Source organism: Perca fluviatilis, chromosome 22 (genome assembly GCF_010015445.1).
Source record: "Perca fluviatilis chromosome 22, GENO_Pfluv_1.0, whole genome shotgun sequence".
In the NCBI taxonomy this organism is placed as follows: domain Eukaryota; kingdom Metazoa; phylum Chordata; class Actinopteri; order Perciformes; family Percidae; genus Perca; species Perca fluviatilis.
The window spans coordinates 7387898-7412972 of record NC_053133.1 but is presented as its reverse complement, the minus strand read 5'-3'; the positions used below and the strand labels follow the sequence as shown (position 1 = coordinate 7412972).

Sequence of the window (25075 nt, the reverse complement as noted above, 5' to 3'; positions counted from 1 at the left end):
GTCAGAGGTGGCAGCAGTGACAACACGTCCGTAGCATCGTGTTCCCTCTCAAAATAATCCAGCCAAGATTCCTGTGGATTTAAGACGGATGTGGTGTACAGGACAGAGTGGTGGGTGCTCATGCTCAAGATGCCACTTCCCTGTCTTACACACGGCAATGTTCATTTACTTTGTAATAGAGGATGATGTCCAGTAAAAGCCATGTATTTCTTGTCGTCAGCTTGTAAGGAACTAATAAACCAGCCTTAGTTCTAGCTTGGTGACACGACAGCATGTGGAATTCTACGATTTCTTTATTGATAAAGATGCGAGAAATAACTGATATGACAGCACCATAAATTCTATCGGTGTGTGGTTTTTACAGGCCTACGTGCATGAATCTTGCTCTGCCGAAGGGTAGACAACATCTTATCAGGTGATAATACTCTATCACAGGGCTGAGTTGTATTTAGTGGAGCTAACCCTTCTGTATGGCTGCTTTCTTGGACCAATCCAAGAGCCGCAACAAAAAGACAAACTGGGCAGAGGCCGCCCTAAGCATGTCCAGACTCTGAACACTTCTTGAACCCGGGCTGACCCCACAAACACACAACATTCTCAGCATAGAAAGACCCTGAATGTTAGTCACTAAATGGGGGGGGTTAAGACAGGCACAGTAGTTAAGAGGAATGGTGAATAACAATGGCTGAGACTGTGTACCAGGTGGGGTTAACAACACACATTTTAAGGAGAGCTGAAACAATTAGTAAACAATCAATTAGTCGATCAGAAAATTTATTGTTTACCATTAATTCCCTGTTGTTTTTATTCATTATATAGCATTTAACATCTGGATAATTATTGGCTCTCACACATAAACTGAACCACCAAGCTATTAAGTTCATTTGTCAACTGTAGCAAATTTATTTTGGCTTATTTGCAATAGATTATGCAATGAAAATGAAAAGGTTGGCTATAAAGGCTTATACTTTTTGTGCAGAAATAAGAAACATCTAATGCCACCTTCATAAACAGAAACATAATTATCTTTAACACATTTCATGCTTGATAATTACTGTTATGCAAGAGGAAATGGATCTGGGTAAAAATAAGACACTTCAGAAACAAAATACTGTCAATGAGCCATCTGTATGCTAATAATCACTGGCAGCAGCTGCTAACATTTAGTGGTAACTGACCTCAACCTGATAGGCCTGTCTGTTGTGTGTGCATTGCATTTTCTGTGTTTGCAACAAGTGCAACTCACATGTCCTCCACAGTGATATCCTTGAGAATCTGGCAGTAGTCGACGTTCCAGACCGCCTGGTCGTCCCACACCTTAGATGCCAGGAGGATGGCTCCCAGCACGATACGCTTCCAGTTGGCAGGGGAAATGTCGATCTCAGCATAGGTCAGGAGCCTCTCCAAATACACCTTGGACAAAGAGATGTCACATGTAAATATCTCACAAATATTGATCTTTTCCACTTCTTTCAACATTCGAAATTATAGATGGGTCAATCCAATGGGTTAGGGTTGCAACTGTTGCAAGCAATGTTTTGTTGTATACATAATTGTTTATCACATAAAAAGCACTCAAAATTATACACAAAACTAAGATCCCTGTGGATTCTGCCATCTTACCTTACAATGAACGCATCATAACAACATATAACAAAAGCTTGTTGTGTATTATCATCCAATGTATTCAATTCAATTTTATTTATACTGTCAAATCATAACCGGTGTTATCTCAGGACACTTAGGTCTTAGGTCTAGACCATACTATAATTTACAGAGAACCAACAATTCCATGTTATTAGTTTGATTCCATGTTTAATCTGTGTTTAATGAGCCTTTGCTCTCCCTGTCTACATTTATGTGCAGTTAGTTTGCTGCTTTACTGTTTTGCAGTCTCCTACCAACTCCTCCTCCAGGTAAAAACCACAATAACAAGATGTCAGAAGCTGAAGAAGCCCAACTTCCCTGGAGCTCGCTCATTAAAATATCCATGTGGAACACTCCATCTCTCTGCCTCTCTCCCCATTTCAATGCTCTCCCTTTTCACTAGCCATAATTCCCACAGTCTACGGCTCACAAAGCACACTGAGCACCTGTTCCTTACAAGTTGGAATACTTGTACAGAAGCCGATTCCTCTGATCCACTGATCATCGTTTTGTTAGAAAGTCGTAGTCGGGCATAAAGGTTGCAGTGATCTGCTGCATGGAGACGACTAAATGTCTAATTTGCAAATGGAAGCTTCAGTATACCTTACAGCTTTCTCATAAAAGCTCACGTATCTCCTAAGGCTGGATCCGAATATTCGACTACTCGAATATTTGTTCGTTGGGTAGGCATTTGATTTAAAATTTTGGGATTCGAATATTGGTTTTGTTTTTCCTTCAATGCTGCAATAAAGTTGAGACAGATCCAACTTTTAGAGAAATGCAACCTGACATCACGCTGCGGTGGCCAGTCATGTAACCGGTGATCAGACTTGTCAGTCCGTTTTGAGGCGGTGTGAGAGTTCTGTACAGTAAACGGGAAACATCACTGCCTCTCTCTGACGGAAAACCACAATTGTGAAATATAAAGTCTACTTGTGCTACATTGGGGGGTTAAATATCACAACAGGAAATCACACAAACAAGCCGTTTAAGTGACACTCCCACAAGCCTGCGGCGATCGCTTTTGTTGGTCTGAACGTGCCCCGAGTCCTGATCAGTCCCCTCCCCATGGCCGCCACCGCCGAACCTTCGAATATTTGCTGTTGATTAGTACCGAAGCACAAACAAATTGTATTTGGGATAGCCCTAATATCACCACACACTACCAAATAATACAGTGCATGTCTTCCCTTGTGCAGTGAAGTATAAACAGCCTCCCTATGTAATAAATGTACAAACATACACACGTAACCTTTTTCTTTTTTTTGTATTTACTTTTAGTTTTCAGTTTGAATTTGGTACTTTTATTTAGTAATCTTAATACATATTTAACTCCAGCATACTGTACAACTAGTCTACCTAATTTTTTGTATTTTTGGTATTAGTAGAAATTGGGCAGACTTTCTGAACGTGCAATTTGGTAAAGTTTAAAACAGATATGATCTAATACCATCAATAAATGTTATTCTTGTAACAAGCAATTTCCCCCCGGCTGACATTTTTTTCATTTTCCATAAATATAATGTACTGCAGGCTCAACTGAATTTAGCCCAGTTACTGTAGCTTAAAGCTTCGAAATCTCTCATCTCAGATGACAAGTCTGACAAAACAAATCTGGCCTGCAGAGATACTGTATTATTTTTTTTTTGGGCAGAGTGCAATACACCGACATTCTGAATCTGCACTGTGGCAGCACTGTCAGTATAATGTGACTTAAAAACCGAAACAGAATCCCAGACTTCTGTTAAATGATGATTATTACCGTCTAATTACGGGACATAAAATGGAACCTTGTGGTTTGGAAAAATAGAAAGGCAAAGAGAAGGGAGAGGTTGAGAAAAAGAATTGAAAAGAATATACTTTCATCCTATTTTGCAGCTGGGTTTGACTTGCCCACAAGCACAGCTCAGGTGGCTAATTGTACAAGTCATGCTGGGTCGGGCTTTGTGCCTGCAGGAAGTGCTAACCTATCTCTGTTGTGGCCCAGAGTCTGCCAACAGACACCACATATACAATCATCTGGCAGTGGGCAGCAAACATTGAAGAAAGCCCGCATGAAATAAGAGCCAGGCTGCCACATGCTGAGCAATATGAATGCAACAGCACAGAGAGAAAACTATACAAACAAGCACAGCAAAGAATCCAGAGGCAGTGTGGTCGGCAAACAGTAGCCCTGTGCAACCACATTGAACACAAATGATTAAGTTTTGTGATTCGTGGGCCGATGTCACAGATGAGGTTTGGTACAAGACAGAGAAAACTGCTCTCCATGGAGCTCAAAGGTTAAACTAACCTCAAAGACAGGCTTCTGAAACCGAGGATGTTCCAACTGGACTACACGTTGAAATAAGAAAATGTTTAATAGGGATTAAACAGCATACTCAGTACGTTTCATCACATCTATTATTCATCACAATGGGAAGCCAAAGCATGAATCAATTGATTTGCAGTTTGTGGTTCAGTCAGAAACTAGTTCGACCACATTCCTGACGGGTGGTTGTTTTACTTAGTCAGCATCCCAAGTTTAAACTCCAAAAGCATCAACAAATAGTGTTCCGCATTTAAACAACAAACTAGTAATACACATTCTGCTGGGATAATCGATAGTATATAGAGTCAGGGTTAATGGTGTACAGGTGTCTTCCTACTCTTCATGTATTATATATTACCAGCAGGGCTTTCCAGTTAGTGTAGATAGGTAAGCTAGGTAGATTAATCAGCAGTTGAGCCTATCAGGCTAATACGGAACGTACGGAAGGTAATAAATTGCAATACATCGTAGAATATCACAATATGTTTAAAAGCACAATAATATCGTATCGTGACATAAGTATTGTGATCATATCGTATTGTGGGGCCTCTGGTGATTCCCACCCCTAGATCTTGGTGCCTTCTACTGGAAATCTTGAACAATGATTCGTCTTCACAAAAGAAGATGTTGTGGGTCTCCATCCCAGAGAGACGCGTTTCCATTTCCTATCCTATGATGTGACGATTGGGAAGGGAAGGGAGACTCCCCTGTCTAAAGTTAGCTGTGTCAGCTAAGCTAACCCCATAACCACAAGCCAACAGCCCTATTCAATTACTGATGGCATGCCAGACGTTACTCTAGGGGACTGGAAGAGGCAGGCCATGTGCCAGACTGTGCTCTGTGTGTGTGTGTGTGTGTGTGTGTGTGTGTGTGTGTGTGTGTGTGTGTGTGTGTGTGTGTGTGTGTGTGTGTGTGTGTGTGTGTGTGTGTGTGTGTGTGTGTACACAGAGAGTTGTTAGAGTACGCCTGTACATGGATCAAGACACAGACATAGAATCACTATAGATACTGTGCATCAGTGTGCTTGCTTTCCCATCACTGTTTGGAAACACAATGGCCCACCCATACATGCAGTTCACACATTTGTGCATCTGTCAGGAAGCATAGCAATTCAATACAAGGCCACCAGGCCAGCCATGTTAACCCTGCACTCCCGAGTCCCTGGGGACACACGTGTCGGCCAGAGCGACAAAGTGTGGAAAGACGTGTTTCTGGCCGGATGAGTGGAAAGGGAACGAGAGGTCATTCCTAACTGAACGAGGATGGTAAAAGTTGGGGAAAACTATAAATTTGAAATATAGGACAAACGGCACACTTAAATCAACCTTATTCTATATTAATGTGTGGATATGCATGTCTTCTTTCAATACCTGAATAAATACATAAAGCATATAAATAACCTGGTTAAAAAATGAAGACTTCTAATTATACTAAATACATTGAAATGTTTGATGATAAGAGAAAGCACACAAAACAAATGCTAGAAGAAACAAAGAGTCATGGGAGTAGATGGAGAAAGAAATTCGATACAAGGGAGAGAGAAGCTGTCCTTGTTTTTAATACAGGTGAGCAGCGCAGGACGTCAGAAGTCGCGGGGAGAGAACCTGCTGTACCAATTATGTTCGTGCTACAGGCACAGACATACTTTATCCTGAAAGGAAATTGCACAGATCAAACTGATCCTGTCACAATTCGTGTGTTACCTTCCAATTTTCTGGTCTACCATGTGAGAATTAGTTAACCTTTCAACATTTGTGGGGACGCAATAGAGGGATATATTGAGCATTTCATAGGATCTAAGAGGGACATTTAAGGTCCAAATATAAATGTGTGAAAAGAGTCTAAGGAGGGCAATAGAAAGAAGACAGCACATGGCACTAGGGAGGGCAAAAAGAGAAGCAGGAGGCAACACTCCCTCCTGGTGTCAGCACTGAAATACACATACACTTACCAACGTGACAATGGCACACTCAGAAGTGAGCTGTGCGGCGCTGAACAGCGTCCTGACAAAGCGATAGATCTGCTTCTGCTCAGGGTCGTGTTTGTCATAATCAGGAGGAATTTCAGACTTCTAGAACAGAAGATAACAGACAAAATGAGAATGAAAGATTCACTCTGTTCACAACATTTGATGTGATTGTTTACCAAAAATGGAAACACACGCTGCAAGTTGAGACTTTTGCTTACAAATGAGTATTCATGATCAATAGAGTGTTCTGTAGTTTTTGAGGCAAAGTGGTGGTTATGTACATTTTTGGACTGAAACCCTGCGATTGTTAAGCCAAAAAAAAGACTGAAAATACATTTGAACGATCCAGATGGCTCCTGAGATTACAAGACAGATTTCCTCTCTATTTGATCCATGTGGGTTTATGCTGTTCATCAGCACGTGTGGTTTGTCTTGCTGATGGGTCCTTACAGCTCTACAGCGCTCACATAATGGAAACACATCTTCAGTTAAAGCCTTACCGTGAGCGGGTGCAGTTTCTCATCAAAAATGTCTAACAACATTCTTCCGTTGACATCTCTGGAATGACAACCAGATAGGAGGAACATCAGGGTATGATAGAAATGAAAAACAGATGGCATAAGACTCATTTCATTTAAAATAGGACGTCAGATTGCCTGTTCAATAAGCCATTATTGTGGATTTATCTGCACTTCAAACAGCAGCACTACACGGCATTCCTACCAGTTATAGTAAATAGAGACAAAGAGAGGATGTATACTCTCTACACCCTTCTACAAGACCACATTTTATTGCGGAAGGATGCCCAGTTCACTCAGGCTTCATATGGAGTCAGTTATCGGACAGAATGACACAATACTGAAAGAGTTTGACATTTGAACTTAAGCTTTGGAGCCAAAAGGCAATTTTTTTTTCTGCCAAGGTTTATCTTTGTCTGCTTACCTCTGATGCTGATAATTGATGCAGGATTTTGAAATTGACACAGACGGAGAGAAAATAACAACTAAATAAGAACTAATAAATGAATGAAAAGATGTAACATACCTGTTCTTTATGTGGTAGTATATTGCAAGGGCGACACTGTAAAGACAAAAAAGCACACACAAAAAAGGACACTGCAATTCATTTGAAACTAAAACCAGGATAAGAGGGAAATAAGCCAACAATATTTCTCCTCCTTATGTCACAGAGATTGAACAATAGATTATGATTTCTCTTAGGTTTGGCAAAAACAGTTTTATAGTTACCATTTGATGGTGTATTTGAGGTTAGGCTGACTGACAGTGCTGTCATCAAGGAAGATGGTGGAACATGAGCTGTACTTCCGTCTCACCGGGCCTGGATGATGCTGGAGTTCCCACACACACAGACAAACCGATAGACAGACAGACAGACAGGTCAGTCTCTATTTCAGTCATACCGGGACCAGCCAAGAGGCCTCATACCAGACATGAAAAGTAGGGCACCTGTACAGTGAGCCCACAAACTAATTCTGTCTGTCCTCTGTCGGCGCCTGACATGGCTGCATGCTGGGATGGCATTTATGGTGGAGTGCATCTTCAGAGTAGCCACAGACTTCCATTTCCTGATGAACTTTCTTTGAATTGCCTCATTTGCACCTGGCACTACTGGACCACAGCTTTATCATGTCAACTGGGTAATTCCTTTTTTTTTTTTTGAGCAATTGCTGCACTTTGGCCTGAGTGAGTTATGGACACAGACAAACTACACCGTGATGTGATGAAATTGTTGTCACTGAATCTAAATAATGACATTTAACGGCATCCTTCATCTCATTGTCCACATGGCTACGACTACGAGTGGAATCTGTGTGGTTTGAAGAGGGCTGGACAATGATCAAAGGGTTGGATTATTTTAGTGGTTATTTTGAGGACTTTACCTTGTTCTCCGAAATGTGTGTGAACTTGCAAAAAAAAAAAATACAAGACATTAAAATCACCATTTGCACCGTTACAATACTTACAATTGAAAAAGAAAAGAAAAAAAACCCTGATGGTCTTAAGCCTTTGTGTAACATCCACTACTGCCCTTATTAATGTATCATACACAGTGCCCTTTATGTTACTTACATGGTTGATGTAAAGGCTCTTCCGTTTTTCCCGAACTGAAAAGGAAGATGAGAGAACAGGTGTAAGCAGTGTCAGGCAGCAACGCTTCAAGCTCAGTGTGACTGCAGTACACAACCCTCACAGACAGGGAGCAGCATGTATCCAGGGTTTATAGGTTCCCTATCATTACCATTTACTTTGAGAAAATATTGAATGGGCAGGGTTGGTTTTTTGTTCTCTAATTATTTTACATTACATTAAACAAAGCATGGCAGTTTTGGCAAGCTAATATGAAAGAATCCTGTAAATGGCTTTTCTCTCCTGCTACATTGAAAATTGTGGTTTAATGTGTGGGAATGAGTAGGAGCTAATTATTTAATCCATTCATCATTTTGGCCTACATGAGTCCAAATTAAATGAAGCATAGCGACTGTTTTATTTAAGAGATTGTCATTTGAGCTACTGTTTCCATTTCGGTTCATACGAATGCTAATTCTGCATCATGGACGTGGGGATGTGTTAGTTTTATACAGCTCACTTCACTGAGTGCACGGCATATCACACACACACACACACACACACACACACACACACACACACACACAGCTGTGTGTCAGCGCTCAGGCGGTTGTGTGCGTTTGTGCATCCATGTGTGTCTATACGTTCGCTCTGATGTAGGAGAACACACAAGGGAAAAAAGATCGCTGGCAAAGCAAACTGGAGCCGATGCACAGCGCAGCATCACACATACATACAGTGATGTAGTGAGCTGTCTGGCGCCTCTCACCCCAGCATTGTCTCTCACCTCTCTGACACACATGCTCCAATGCACGAGTTATGGTCCCCCCCCCCCCGCCTCTGGGCAGTCGTGACTGTGTGCACTGCTTTCTAGCAAAAAGCAGCAGACTCTTACGCCATAATTAGGGCTGCATATATTAGTGGAAAAATAAGCAATCCTGACCGCAGTGATTTCTGAAATAATAAAAAAGAAAATCCCATCATTTTTTTTGTCTATACAATTTGTTGTGATGCTCATGTCAAATCCCAGCTTCATACTCCTAGTTGAATCCTCTATTTCATTCACACCTCCTCTGTAGAAAAGCTTTCTTAAGCACTGATGGTGAGGAAAATATGTGTCATGTGTCATTTCAGTAATGAAAACACAATTCTTTTGCAGCACAGTGCAGACCGACACGCACGCACACACGCACACACGCACGCACACACAGACACACACACACACACACACACAGACATCAGCAGCTGAGCAGTGAAGGCACGTCACCCGCTAACAGAAAAATGATACAGATTAAGTACAAGAATACAAGAAAGCTTAAGACCACATGAAAAGTCAAGCCCAAACACACAGTGAGCGTAGTGCTATCCGCCTACAGAGACCAGACACATACAGTACATGCTTACCTCTCTTGTTGGGCACAGCAACTGAAAAAACACAAAGTCCAAGTTGTCTCTGTGTCTCGTAGCAGTATTTATGTACAATATGTTAAGAAAACAGGCCAGCAGACGTTCACACAAGAGCTGGATAAGGCTAATAATAACACAGCACCTGTGATATCAGATCGATACATCAGCCTTCAGGCTACACACTCTTCAGCTGAACCAGTGTTTCTCCAGTGTGTACAAATGGAACAATATCAAGCCTCTTCTCATCAAAGCAAAGAGATTATGGCTAAAGTCAATCTCAGAAACCAACTTCATCACATTTCAGTTGATTCAAATGCATTACTGTCACTCTGAAGGGTCCAGACTGCTACAGGATCAGTCCTCTCTGCCTGACTCAAAACATCTGATGCAAAGGCAGCTGGTATAACATTTCCACAGGAGCCTGCCTCAAGCCTTTATGGTGGATAAAAGGATGTTGATCGACAGTACTTTTGTCTTGCTCCACATCTGAAATCCCTTGCATCCATGGAACAGCTTGCTTTTCCACAAAGCAGGCAGCATGTGCTATCATTTGACTTGCATGAGTTTGAAACATAAAGATACCGCGTTCTCGCTTAAGGTGCAATCTCCTACATATGGCAATGCTTATCTTTGAATGACTTCTCTCAACAGCGTTTTTGAGAATCAATGGCAATTGATAAAAAAAACACAGAGTCCAATTGGATGTCAAAGGGGCCCGGAGAGAGATGAAGGAGAGGAGATGCAAAGTGGTGAGAAAACATATTAAAACATACTCTATAGATCTTTGATGAAACTATCTGAAATGTTTGTGTCTAATTCATTCCCCAGATGTCCACATTGCTCTAGGTTTCATGATTTACACATGAAAGTTGTGTGCAATTGTATCCAAGCATGTATGATGTGCTTGCTTATTTTGTAATAGACTGGTGCTTGTTGCATGCATTTTGGTGAAGGTACTGGATGAGGCATGCATCATTTCACAGTGCTTTACAATTGCACGAGACATATTTCAAGCTGCAGCCTTCAGACAGAATGCATTTAGTGGTCCTTCAGCCATCAGAGATCTACGAATTGAATCAACCAAAGGCTAAGGCCATTAGAAACTTTTTCCAGACAGCTGTAGATGACACTACCTGAAAGAATTACACAATATCAGAATTGTTTATCTAGTATCTAGAGTTTCTAGAGTCAAAAAAAATGCATCACAATAACACAAAACACAACTTCACCTTGCCTCAAACTACATCAACCTCATCTACGCAGGTCTTGTGCGTGCCGAAAACAAGTGTGGCCCCAGACATATTTTAACATGGCGAGGGCAGACACCTTGCAATTTTTCAACGTACTTACCAACAATCCCTATGCATATTTGGACGTAACTTAACTTTCAAAGTGTCAACAGCAGGTTTGGGAGAAATGCAAGGTGCTCATAACGCTCACCGTCAGTCTGTGACTTGCTGAGGAAGATGGTGCTGGCCCGGGGATGATCGGAGGGGTTGTACTCCATGGGCAGATCTGAAAAAAATAAGGAAACTAAATATTAGTCTTACAGGCAGCAGCATTCAAATTAGACATTTGATTTAATGAGTTTAATTCCAAACTAGTTTGTATACCATTTCGAAAACTTCAGCCACCAAGATACACTTCTGGCACATATTGTTTAGTAGCTGAATTAGTTCTTTTGACGAAATGACATTCAACACAATATACAGTAACCATCAGCGTGTAAGGAATAGTGAGCAATAAAAACACAGAAACTAAAACACATTGCGGATTGAAACCTTCCATTCTGAGGTTAAATGTGTGGGATTGGCTTTAGGGTTTAACGTCCTCTCTTGCAATGGACTGAACTAAATGGAAAAACAATTTGTCAGCCGACAGTTTGCTGCACCAGTGCTGTGTAATCGGCGGTTTGTTAATCGATGGGCTAAGCAAACACACCTGGAAGGAATAGATTTGTTTTAGATCATTGTCTGTACACACGCATACCACCTAGTCTCAACCACCAGATTAGAAAGAAGCTGGCAATAGAAACCGCAACAAATCACAAGAAAAAGATCTTTGAGCATTCGAGCTGATGAACTCTGACAGCAGGTTTGTCCCTGTGTCACTGAGTGATGAAGTTCCACCACTGGTCCAAGTAGGCATGATGACGTTAGCGTTGCAGTTTCCCCATTGGCCATTCAAAATGTATTGGCGCAACAGGTACATGCTCTTACCTCCACTGTTGCCTATCAATCAGCTGATTAACTTCCTCAGTACACGGTGGATGTTGTTGCTGCTGCCCCCCATTTTAATGTGTGTGTGTGTGTGTGTGTGTGTGTGTGTGTGTGTGTGTGTGTGTGTGTGTGTGTGTGTGTGTGTGTGTGTGTGTGTGTCTACTCCTCTCTGTCGCTCTCTCTCTTCAGACACAAATGTGTGGAACAAGTAGGCCTATGTAATTTAGGGAAAAAAACTATTACAAACAGCAGGGATGTTTGTTGCTAAATAAATATAATTAAGCTTGTGTTAGTTTATGCAGGATACGGAAGTCATATGCCCACTAGTTGAATTATCATTTCTATCAGTCACAAACCAATCACAGCCATTCTCACATCAACACATACTACGTTCGATAATGTTTCTTATTGTTTGTTGAATGTTTTGCTTATTTAACTTATTTGGAAAGGTCTTTGACGTTTTGTTGGGTTTATGTTTGATACGTCTGAAATAAATTTCTTCATTCATTCAAGGCTTATGTCTTAGCATGCTGCTCAGCTGATCCAGTGAGCATTATTAGACCAGAGCCTTCAGCTCCAAGTATAACTGTATTTCCATTTGTTGCAATAAATGGTTAGTGTTCCTGACTGAAGTGGATGGACAGGTTTTGATATTACATCATGTAAAAAGCAGGTGAATTGAAACTCCAGGGAAACATTCAAAAAGGTTGGCAAGCAGCGGATGCATTTTTAATCAATTATCAGAATCAGATCATTTATATCATATATAATATGTCTTCTATATTGTTTACAATAGATTATCATTGTGTTGCAAGATTCGATTATGGAATAAATAGAAGACATGCTGAAATGATTACTGCAACAGCACAAATGCTTACCATAGGTGGGGAAAGGAAGAGGGCAGCGCCAGTGTAAACCCAGTAAAAGATTAAACTACTAAGAAGTAGGCCTGCACATTAAGGAGAAACCATCTAAAATTAAACCCTCCAAAAGTAGTGCAAAGAAAGGATGCCAGTGGGACTTATCTTTCACTTTCAGTTTCCAGCATTTGTACGTCGAAGAGAGCAGAGAAGAAGTCAATGTACAATTTAGGTTTCAGTTTGTCCACGAATAAATGCTGCAGCTCCTCAAGACCAACATTTGAGGCTGTGGTTCATAATTGTCACGGGGTAAAACCTGGTCTGGTCTGTTTAACAAAGTAACACTTCTTTATCTCAAACGTATCTTTACCATGTCATGTGATGCTATGTCATGTGATATGCTACTTCAGTACCCAACAAAGTAACACACATTACAGGGAACACTACAGATGAAGATTTAATATCTATATTCACATTATAGATACCACCGCTGACTATCCCTGTAACAATTTGGCCACAATTAAGCACACTGACCACACATGGTCCAGCCATATACTAGGTTTTGACCTAGTCTTGTTTTCAGACGTGTGAAGCAAGTAGAAAGAAAATATCAGACTAACGTCCAAATAACTGAGTTAAACATGATAACACGTATATTTAGGACCTCTACATTTAAGACTGAAATTCTGCATTAGTCTTCATTTATGTTAAAAAGAAACATAATGCCTTTTCAGATTAAAAGTAACTAAACTTCATAGAAGAATTTATGATTTTCATGTCTCAATTCTTGTAATAGCTATTTATATCTTTCCTAATATCACATTGTTCTGATGTTACCTAATCTATTCGATTCTGGTTTACCTTCTGAAATGTCATTTCTGAAGTTTTTATTTTTTATTTGAACACGTCACATGTTAAACCTCTGATGGTTAAAGAGAGCACGACTGCCTCTGGCTAACTGGTGTTTAACAAAGTAAAATAGCTTTTTAGCACTGCACAAATTTGTTATTTCATTATTGATGAATTCTATTGGCATTTTCTATTAAAGTAAACTTTAATAAACTAGTAAAAATGCCCATCCCAAGTTCGAAGAGAAGTCTTTTTTTTGTCGTTTTAATTTTTGCTGTAAACTATCTTCCCTTGTTGTTGACGTGTTTGCCAAACCAGAACCAGCTACAGACACTGTAGTCCTGACAGGGCAGCTGGCTGCTATGTCAAACCACTCAACATATCAGTATCAATTTTGTGTGTCAGTTCTTTGCCCTGGTTAAATCCCACGGGCAGAAACAGGCGTTTTTACTATTACATAAACAAAAAAAGAGTTGGCATTTGGTTGATTCCTGCACTGTGTTCTAAGCCTGCAATTCATAGCAGTGGCTAATGAAACAGAGAACCACTGTTGTTTGAACAGTAGATTGGTATTATATCTCCAAGGTTGCGGAAAATGAAGGAAGAATTTAATATCCTGAACAACCTTAAACAGATTAATCATTATCACATGTTAATCACTGACTGTATTACTAACTTTTAAAACCTCACCACAGGCATGAAAACTAAACACACGCACACACTCACAGTAAAACAGGAAGGGTCAGAAGGCACCAACACCCAGATAGACTAATAGAGAGAAAGAAAAGCAGATGCCAAGAGATGGAGAGACAGAAGAAGAGTGACAAGCTGATAATGACAGAGAAAAGGGCGAAAAGGTCAAGGGAGCTGAAAACGAAGTGATGAGAGTGACAGATTTGATACGTGATTGACAGAGAGGGAGCAAACAGCAGGGGCGGCGAGAAGAGAAAAGAGAGATAACGATAAAAGAAAACTGACATTGGACGGGATGAGCGGAGGAGGATATGAAAAAGGAAAATAGAACAGAGGGACAGAGAGAGAGAGAGAGAGAGAGAGAGAGAGAGAGAGATGAGTGCAAATGTGAGGAGAAATTGGGGAGAATTACGAGAGGAAATTAAGAAGAAAAGGTCAACCAGCTTCAGTATAAAACCTTGTGAAAATGAGCATGGTTGAAATGTCACTATAGATCTACCATTAAAACACACTATGTAATGATGACTACAGCACAGAGCATACCTCAGATCACAGAGCCTCTTTCAGTACACTGCAGGTTACACATGCAAGCCACTGCTATTGTGTCCAAACTCTTTTGAACCACTGTCCTTTTGTGTTTGAGAGCCACTTAAAGAGCCTCAAAGGACACAAACACAAACACACACACACGATGTAGGAGGAAGTGACACACGGTGCTGAATAAAAGATGGGTGTGTGGGAAGAAGCAAAGAACAGCGAAGAAGAACTGAAGGTGGATTAACGACGCTGCACACACACACTGCTCAACTGTTAGTGACACTAGTGCGCAGTACCACATAATGCAATCACATATGCGACACATCAGACAGTCACAAATAAGTGTTAAAAGCTAACATTTTGTTTTGAGTGATAAGAAATGTCTTCTTTAAAATTGCACCTAAATACTGTAATTTTAACGAGGAACGTTATATTCTTAACTCCTGGTGATGTCACATTTTTAACACAGGAAGCTGAATGTGCACAAACCCCGGGAGTGTCCCTCTAGATGGCCGGTGTCAGTGACCTCTGGTATGGTTCCACCCTCCCCAGTTTTCTCCAACCTGGGGTAGACGAAAGCACCCAACTTCCTGCGTTTCAGGAAGCGGAGAGGAAATGAAGTAGGGGGTTACACATTGTTAGGGAGGTAGGCTGAACAAAGAGTGGAGGGAATAGGTCAGTGTGTGGATTTAAGCCAGACACGTTTTAAGTTCCACCACTTGCTCTACTAAAGAAACCCCGCAGAAAACCCATGAACACACCCGTAGAAAGATGGAGAACAAAACCAAAAGAAGATGGAACCTAAACAGGCCACAACTCAGTGCTCTTATTCCCATAGTTGTCCTCTGAGAAAGCACTTCTGCGTGTTTGCCCAATGCAAGCTAAAGGCCCATTCCAGTGTTCCATTCAAAGCAAAGGAAATCCATCACCAGGGCATTGTCTTGTCAGCCACAGTAGTAAACATACAATAATAAATAGAGAGTAGGTTTGGGCCATATGGTGATATATACCATGATAGTATATACATTTGTCAGCCATCAGAGAATTATGACATGGTAGTCTACTTTTAATATTTAACAATAAATATTTTGTTTGTATGACAAATCGTTACCATTCATCTAAGGGGAGCAATGCTTAGGCTGTTGCACATGCACACTGCTAGTAATAGATACAACTGTAATAATTGACTTTAATATTATTCAAATAACACTGTTAATGTTTTGCACAACTTTTGTCAAGACTAGTTGTCAGCTAAACTGTCAATTACATACAGTATGCATAAAAACAGTAAATCATCACTGTCTACTGTCCAGAAGATTATCGATATTGAAAACAAAAAGGTTGAGTTGGTTGAATTCATTTTCCTCCTCCATAACACACTAGTTAGCAGCTACACTTGGCTGCATGAAGTGCTTGCATCACAGGGATCCATTTTTCTAATCTGTCAGCATTGTGTAATAACCCCTACTGTTAATTCTGATACAGAGTCAGTGACTATATCATTTATAGTTATTGTAGGAATTGGCAAATGTTTGAGATTTCTTCCTATTTAAAAAACAATCCACTTTCAGCAGATCACAGTTGCCACCTGTGCCTCATTTTGAAACCAGGAGAGCCCTGAAACCTGCAACTCGACCAGCTGCAACCACCTGCAGGACAAGAGGAAACGGATAGCCTTTATACTGCTGTTAGTTTCATGGTGAACAGGAATATCTGTATTACTGTGGTTAGCTGTTGGCACGCTGCCTGCCTGCCCTGTGAGCCGGTCATGATGGTGGCTTCGGGTTGCAACATCAGCCCAGACAGGAAGGCCCTTTGCTGGTTTTTAGCTGCCTGCTGAGGTTTCCAGCCTGAGGGGATCCAGATGGCACAGCACGGCACCGCCCGGCTGTCAGCACCATGCTATCAAACAATACACCCACATGGTTCTGATAAGACGCACACAGCGCATCTTCTAATGGAGTGTTTGAGAAAAGAGCACAAGATGTAGCTGCTGCTTGAAAAACATATGTTAAAAGGAACAGCTGCATGGTTGTAGTGTGACATTGTATACTGTTTTTGTAACTTGTTGATCTTTGAAATGATGCAATCTTGATCGACCACTGACGTGTAATGATTCAGGATCTGATAAATCATCAAACTTAAACAGTCTCAGGCTAAATAGTTCTTGGGGTTCAGTATTTTACTGAATATTTTGTTTTAAGTCTAAGTGTAATCCAGCAGTTTGCAAAGCGTGTGGGGCAAGACAGGTGGGGCACGAGGGGGTAAATGTGATGCGGAACTAATGTTTTGACGTAGATTTAAGCGATGTGACAAGTGGATGGCAAAGCAGTGCTCGTCAGTTATTAATAAGTTACAGAAACATTGAGTGCGATAGTCCTTCCCCTCTCTCTCACACACACACACACACACACACACACACACACGGCTGGGCAATATATCAATATTATATCGATATCGTGATATGAGACTAGATATCGTCTTAGATTTTGGATATCGTAATATCGTGATATGACATAAGTGTTGTCTTTTCCTGGTTTTAAACGCTGCATCACAGTAAAGTGATGTACTTTTCTGAACTTACCAGACTGTTCTAGCGGTTCTATTATTTGCCTTTTCCCCACTTAGACATTATGTCCACATTACTGATGATTATTTATCTAAAATCTAAGTTATTTTGTTGAAGCACCAATTGTCAACCCTAGAATATCGCCGCAATATCGATATCGAAGTATATGGTCAAGAATATGGTGATATCTGATTTTCTCCGTTTTCGCCCCACACACACACAGTCTGGGTCAGGTCGGGTTCAGGTGGTTGAGTAACGCTTCCGAGACAGACAACGTGCTTAGCTGTCTGTAATTACCTTTGTCTGTAATTAAAGAGGAAAATATGATGAAGCCTATCTTTCTCTAAGAAACATTACATTGTTTCCTGTGTATAATCTGTTTTTGCTAAGTGTGTTATGGAGGGTTTTTTGCTCCCTTAATAAACTTTATTAATGACACAAAAAACATTTATCGTAATTTTGTTTCGGAGTGCAGTGTGGAGCAGATCAAACTTATCCCAGCGCAAACGCCACAAAATGCTGCACCACATGATACTGGGGAGTCGGCCCTGATAACACTCCTATGTAAGTGTTTGTGTGCGTCTTTTAACGTGAGAAAGAAGGAAAGTGAGACATCAAAAAGAGAGGACGCCGATGTTAACGTGCTCAGTGGGCGTTGTCAGTGAATGAGGTGCTCGCTGTGAATGTGCGACAGATGGCAGGTCTCGACAGTTAGGTGGCTCTCACCTTGGCTAACAAAACACTTGGCAGAGCTCGGCGGAGGTATGAACTCCCTGCACCTCTGTGAAAGTATGTTATGTGTGATATGGCATTCACCACTGTATCACTTAATGATACAGCCGCTGTGTTTTCATTTGAACAGCGTGTGCGATAAGGAGGAGAGGGCCAGAGTTAAAGCTGCACTGATAAGATTTTAATGTAGAAAAACACCTTGATAGCAATATCCCATCTGCTCGTATTCCAGTGGTTATAGTCAGGAAATGTGTGGAAGTAAAGATAAATCAAACAAACTGCCTTTTTTTTTTACCACCTTTCATTTGACGGATTAATTAGCTGTCACTTCATTTCTGGACTCCGAAATGGTAAAATTCAAGTTTTTAAAACTCAAAAGAGGCAGGGTTAACAGTTGTTAGAGATACTAAATGAATGGGAAACCAAGGGAATGAAAGACGAATGCTTAATGACTCACCCTCTTTTAGCTTTCTCTACACACAACTACATGAACACAACACACATATACACATAATTGAACAAGCCCCCAGCAGCAGCATCACAGCTCTCCTTAACAGCTTAAACCCCCCCCCGTATCATTGATCGACAACATCTGCCAAACTCAGTGCAGTGTTGCAGAGTCATCACAGGAAAAGAGCTGAGCTTTTATCAAAGAAAAGCCCACAGGGACAAGAGGATGGAGGGGAATGAGTAAAGGAAAACTTCACCTGAACTTTACAAACAACATATCCCCATTCTGATGACTCATGTACGTGTTCACAAGCCTCTGATTTTAAGCATCACACTAACTTCTCAGTTCCCGATCATTCACCTGGTACAACACAGAAGTCAAAATATTAAGTTTCCACTTTTCCACCTGTTCCACTTTCATATGTCTTAAGATAAGGCATATGCGTACAAGATTACAAGCAGCAGTCAGTAGTAAGTCAAAAGCCACAGCGGCGTGACAACAAGTGGGAAGTGTTTCTGTGTCACTTGAGTGAAATGCTTGGTGAAAAATCAATGCTGAGACCGTTTCACTATATCACCACATATTTCTGTGAGAATGTGAAGAATACTGAGTCAAAGTAAATTTCAGAAATTCCATGGCAATCCATCTAAAAGTTGTTGAGATATTTCCCTAAATGTCCATTCTATGGGAAAACGTCATCATTCTATAATGATTGATAATACAAAAAAGTAACAGTTTTAAGACATTTGTGCCCTTTCCCACACTGCCCCATACGTATGCACACAAATGCGTCCATGAAAGGTCAGAGTTCCATGTCTACATTACCAAACACACACCACACCTCCTGTCTGCCTAGACCCCCATGTCCTGTCCCGAGACGGGGAAAAAAACATCCTGGACTCACATGACCAAAAGACCTTGTAAGGAGCTCCAAAAGTACAGCCTTACAGCTCTGTGTTTAGGAGGTCTACATTAGATCAACCAGCCCAACATTCCTACAATCCATCACAGTGATTTGGTACAGTGACATTCCCTGGCAGTGTACCTGGCTGTGTATACTGATGTGTCGGATGTGGAGCCTGCTGTTGATTACTTTTACACTTGACGGATGGCTGTTATTAGGTGACGCTGAAATGAAACAGCCCAGAGCAGGGAAGAGGAGAAAAGAGAAGGAAAAGTTTTCCCCAAAAAAAAGAAGAAAAAAAAAAAAAGAGACATAAATGCTGCAGACAGAGCACAACATAATAAAAAAGGAGATGTTTTCTCTCAAAGCTATATTAGTATACCCAGGGGATAAAGGAGGCAGCAGTGAATGATGTTGCAAGAGCAGACAGATGGAGATGTTGCAAAGGCAAGGAGAGAGTGGCTACACCCACAAATAGTTATCGACATTTCATTTAGTGAGGCCAGTAGCTCATTTTTTTTCCCCAGGCAATTAAGTCTAACAGTCTAGTTTAATATAATGGCATTGCAACAACAGCTGCTATACTTCCATCAGCTTGTTGAGGCTATGTACACTAATGACATTAAGACATAAAGTTGCCCGACTATAAACTATAGTGATTCAGCCTACACATGTAATGTGGTCATGTAAGCCTGTGCATTTTCTGTTCTGAACATCCAGAGTCTGGTCTTTTTCAGAAAAAAAGGTAATGCATGCTTTCCTCAGCTGAAACAACTGACTTCTGTTTGGAATACAGAAAAGCAAGTGGCGAGTTAGAATGAGCAGAGACAAGCACAATCGGTGAAGAGACAAATGAACTCGAGCCACAGACAGAAACGTCATCATCAGAAATGCTGAGAGAGAACACACTACAGTGTTGGAAACACTGTTTAATTAACAAGTCATGTGTGTGTGAAGTGCAGAGCAGCAAACATTACCACACTTACACAAAGATGCATTTAATCATGAAGGTGCAAATCACATGTCGTTTTGATAGTCTGACTCTCTTGCAATGTTGTATATCAGCTGATGTGAGCTGTAATTAGGGCTACAACTTTTTGAAACTTTTTCATTACAGAATATCAATTCATCAGCTCATTGATTTGTTGATTAATAGCTTTGTCAATAAAATGCAGTTAATGGCTGTAATAATTTCCAGAGTCCTGTTTTGTCTATGTATGACATAGAAAAGCATCAAGTCCTAGTGTTCAAAATATTTATCATTTTTTGCTAAAAGATAGAGAGAGAGAGAGAGAGAGAGAGAGAGAAAGAGAGAGAGAGAGAGAGAGAGAGAGAGAGAGAGAGAGAGCAAGAAAAAAGAGAGCAAGAGTTAGACATAGAAGCAAGTAAGGGATGTTAGGTGTTAAAGAGTCCATGGGGAGGGAGAGGACTCATTTACTCTGCACCCAGCTGGGAACCAAAAACCCACCCTCCTTATTTCCCTCCCCTCCCATCCCTGCATCCTCTTCTCACTGTAACTAGGCAACGCTGGCTTGAAACGATTCAGATAGTACAGACAGGCCCATCAAAGGCAAAGACAGACAGCCTGGCTCTCTCTCTCTCTCTCTCGCTCTCTCCCCCCACCTGCTCCTACACTACACTGTACTAATTGCTGCTTATTGTGCTGGGTGATGGAGTGACACTGTGTGACACAGAGCACTATAAGATAATCCATTGCATTGCTTTCTTACACTACATGCACACCTTGACACACTGTCCAACTAGCAGAGACAAAAGGCATCCTTTCCGATGAATGGTAAACAACAATGGTGACAAACTGAAACTAAAAATCTGTTTGCAGCAGGACGATAAATACATTGATTTTCTCACATTTTGCACAGACCATGAAAAAGTAGAGCTGAGAGAGCTCTGCTGCACAGCTCTGGGGTCAGGGGCTGTGCTGACATTGACAATAACTGTTTGATAAAACAGCATGAAAGTAATGTGTGCACAGAGCTGGCAGTAAAGAAAATGACATAGCGGAGGAGAAGACGAAAAACAAGCAAGCCTTGCTGTGCAATATCTTGAGGAATGTCACAACTTTTAAACATTTAATGTGTCTTCATAAACATCCATCATTATGCACACTAAGTGACAGCCAAGGGGCAGCTGGGTGGACAGGCAACAACAACATTCCAATAATTACTTGCAATGAAGAAAACAGACTCTTTTTTTTTTTTTTTTTAAACCTTGGTCTTTAAAATAACCTGTGCATTACACATTTACATGGCTGCTCTAAAACAATCCCATTTTCCTGGAGATATGTACTACTCATGCCCCATTCCTAGGGTCAGGGGAAATGTTAAAAAGATGCATGTTTCAATATAACAGAAAGGCAATATGACTCCCCCGAAGATCTTCTCCTGCCATTGACCATCTGTCCCTGCAGAACATGATCCATGCATCCCTGTCAGCGATCTGCATCAGTTACATACATGTGGGAGAAAAATCTTCAAATATCATTGTGTCTGCATAAGGCTAGGGCGATCGCTTATATTTTCAAATCATCCAAGTCTGGTCTCTCGAGATAAAACGTTATGCGGAGCGGCTTCCACTTTAATCAATGAAACTGGCTACACCGGCTTGGCTGTCCTGTAGTGTTAATTTTGTCACCTATTTTTAATTTAGTCTTAGTCTTGTGCCAAATGTTAGTTTTAGTCATTCGCATATCTTTTTTTGTTAGTCAAGTTTTAGTTGACTAAAAGTCTCGTCATTTTAGTCTAGTTTAAGTCAAAAGAGAACTCAGTATATCTTAGTCAAGTTTTAGTCAAAACATTTTAGTCTTTTTTTAAATAAATTATTTCTGAGATTATTTCTGATAACCATTTCAGTCAAATAGTTATATAAAAATTAATTATATAAAGTTATATAAATATCGAGCTTCTTCCTTATTTCACCAGTAAATTCCTGTTAAATGACAAAAACAACCACTGAATGGGAAAAGGGTATTTTACAATAACATTGAACGCAGCACGGGGCTGTTGAGGCGAGTTTGACAACATCAGACAACGGCAGCTGCAGACTGTTGTACGTCCCCCTGTTGGAATCCTACATAGTAAATACTAGGGTTGGGTATCGTTTGGTTTTTTTTTGATTCCGGTGCTAAATCGATACTTTTAAAACGGTGCCGGTGCCTAAACGGTGCCTGAACCGGTACTTTTCAATAAAGTAAAAAAAAAAAAGAAGAAGAAAAAAAATAAGGGTAGTAAACAACAGTCAGTGACTTGTTTATTGCTAAGGCCATGGTCAAAATTAAAGATTTAATAATAATGTAATAACTATAACAATAAAAATAACTTATTTCACCAGTATATTGCTGTTGAACCCCAGATGGGAAAAGGGTATTTTACAATTACTGTGAATGCACCACGAGGCTACCTGTTTTAAGTGAATGCACCGTCTGTGTTGTTTAATTCCGACAATGGCAGCTGCGAGTGAATGCACCGTCTGTGTTGTTTAATTCCGACGACGGCAGCTGTAAGTGAATGCACCGTCTGTGTTGTTTAATTCCGACCATATAAACATACTGTATATCTATGAATTCCGACAACGGCAGCTGCTGCTGCGCTGCAGTGCAGACTGTTACATCCCGCTGTTGAAGTCCTCCACAGTGAAATACAGTCACACTTTACACTGTTTAACGTTAGCTGTCAGCATTTTACCGGTGTTTAATCCAGCTGCTAGCTAAAGGTAGGCTAACGTTACATGCTGTCAGGTGTAGTGTAAAGTCAAGCACCGAAATGAGGCACCGAAACTTTCGTTCTTATTCGGTCTCGTTACTACCGTTTACGTCGGCAACAGTTCCCTATTGGCACCGAGTTTCGGTACCCAACCCTAGTAAATACAGACAAACTTTTACACCGTTTAGCGGTCAGCATTTTAACCGGGTTTACTCCAGCTGCTAGCTAACGGTAGGCTAACGTTACCTGCTGCTAAGTGTAGTATTAACTAGCGTCCCGTGCAGCGATGTTTCGGTTGCCTCTAACGTCCGTTTAGGAGCATCAGAGAGAAGCGCAGGAATTTAAGTGGCACCGAAATCCACGTTGCTATTCGGTCCGGTAGATAACGGTTGTTAAGGCACCGGTCGGTGCCGTATTAGCACCAGGTCTCGGTACCCAATCCTAGTAACAGCTGATTCTATCTCATGATGGAAAAATAGAGATGATTGTAGATGAAAATTAGTTTTTGTTTTATGCAAAACATTTTAGTCTCGTCTTTTTTCGTCAACAATAATGCATGTTAATTTAGTCTTAGTCAGCGTTTTTGGACATTGCCGCAGTCCTGTCATCGTCTCGTCTTAGTCATGGAAAAAAAGGTTGTTGACGAACATATTTAGTCTCGTCTCGTCTGACGAAATTAACACTACTGTCCTGCCTCCTGCTTGGCTGACGTGCAGCGGGAAGCGTATTGCTACATTTCCGTTTGACAATGCTTCTGTGTTGCTTCGGTAGCTCCACCAACGCAGTTGATTTTGTCATATTCTTCATTCCAGCGCTAATTATCCGCTTAACTTGGAACCTAAACTAGTTCACTCTAGCACTCATAGCTTTCTCCTTCTTTTAGCGAATTTCTCGCTGATCCCACAGTTGTTTACACGATATTAGCTCTGTTAGCTACTTTAGTTTATCAGTTAGCGATGGCTCTTCACTCTTCTTTTTTGTTCTTCTTTTTTGATTGTCGTGTCAAATGTTTGGCTATTCTTCTGCCTCCTATAGTAATAATTGTACTTGTAATAACTGTAATTTATTCGCCATGTTGGATGTTGTTTGCCATGTTGGAAGCTCCGCACCAGGGAAATTCGATCGTTAGACCTACATTGTGTAATTTTGAGTCGATTCTTAGCAAAACCCCCCATGTGTAATTACTTCCACGAACTAATCAAAGTATTCTCGTAAGCGTAGAATCTGCCATTCAGAATACATACGAGCGAGTCGCTCGTTAATATTGGAGTGGCTAGAACAGCTGTGTGTAAATGATGGAGATACTAAGAGCTAATTTCTGGTTCGGCCACCGTAGGAGTTGAAATGCGCTCGGAATGGGAAGGGCTAGAAAGTAATATTTAGTTGGTTGGCATACACAATTTCACCGCTAGATGGGAGAAATTCTTACACAATGTAGCTTTAACATTAGCTGCTGTAACTTAGTCCCCAAGTCGGTGCTGACCTAATGTAGCAGTCGGGACTATCCGAAAGACGCATAGCCCATCAGGTGTCAGATCCATGGAAAAGTGACAGCAAACGGGTTTACAGCTCCACTAGAAACATCTTTAAATGAACGGAAGGCCGCAGATTCTAGATATTATTTTTTATAACATCCTAGTTCTGATAGTGAGTTAGTTAAAATTGCTTTAATATAGACGTAGAAAAAAAAACAATTGCCGATCATCTCTTCAATCATCAATATACGATCTGATTGGCAATCGGCACAAGTCTAGTCTGCAGGCAGCAAACTGGACACACACGCTGCTGTATGGCTTCCACAATACTGTAGGGTAATGCATATGAGCAACCTTAGCTGGGTTTAATGCAAGTATTTCAATGCAATGCAAATGAATTAAACCAGAAAAAAATGCCACTATCCAGCAACTAGTACATAACAGCCAATCACACTACACATCTTACTGTAACTACTGTATGCTCTCACTCCCTTTCATCCTAAAGTGTAGCTTTTCTAAATCTCAAAAGTGTGGGTATTGCCCTAAAGGTTAGAAATGTGTTGGCTGGACCAATGAGGGTTTTCAGCTGTGATGCATTAGCCTGCCATCACCCTCTGCTCCTCTTACAGCTCCTTGTTTGATTTTT

At 40.8% G+C, this 25075-nt stretch overlaps 1 protein-coding gene across 4 annotated transcripts in view; it reads right to left on the bottom strand.

Moving 5' to 3' along the window:
- The window catches only part of ccny (cyclin Y), a 43375-nt gene that overhangs the window by 5900 nt on the left and 12400 nt on the right, over positions 1–25075 (bottom strand). Inside the window, exons 2-10 of one of the 4 annotated variants that reach the window (XM_039790476.1) lie at positions 10862–10936; positions 9419–9439; positions 8018–8052; positions 7828–7851; positions 7175–7275; positions 6972–7007; positions 6428–6485; positions 5910–6029; positions 1247–1413 (exon numbers count right to left, since the gene is read on the bottom strand). In XM_039790476.1, coding sequence (XP_039646410.1) covers positions 1247–1413; positions 5910–6029; positions 6428–6485; positions 6972–7007; positions 7175–7275; positions 7828–7851; positions 8018–8052; positions 9419–9439; positions 10862–10936 — 637 coding nt within the window. The remainder of the gene's footprint in view (positions 1–1246; positions 1414–5909; positions 6030–6427; positions 6486–6971; positions 7008–7174; positions 7276–7827; positions 7852–8017; positions 8053–9418; positions 9440–10861; positions 10937–25075) is intronic. The other 3 variants (XM_039790479.1, XM_039790477.1, XM_039790480.1) reach the window with 3 other exon arrangements.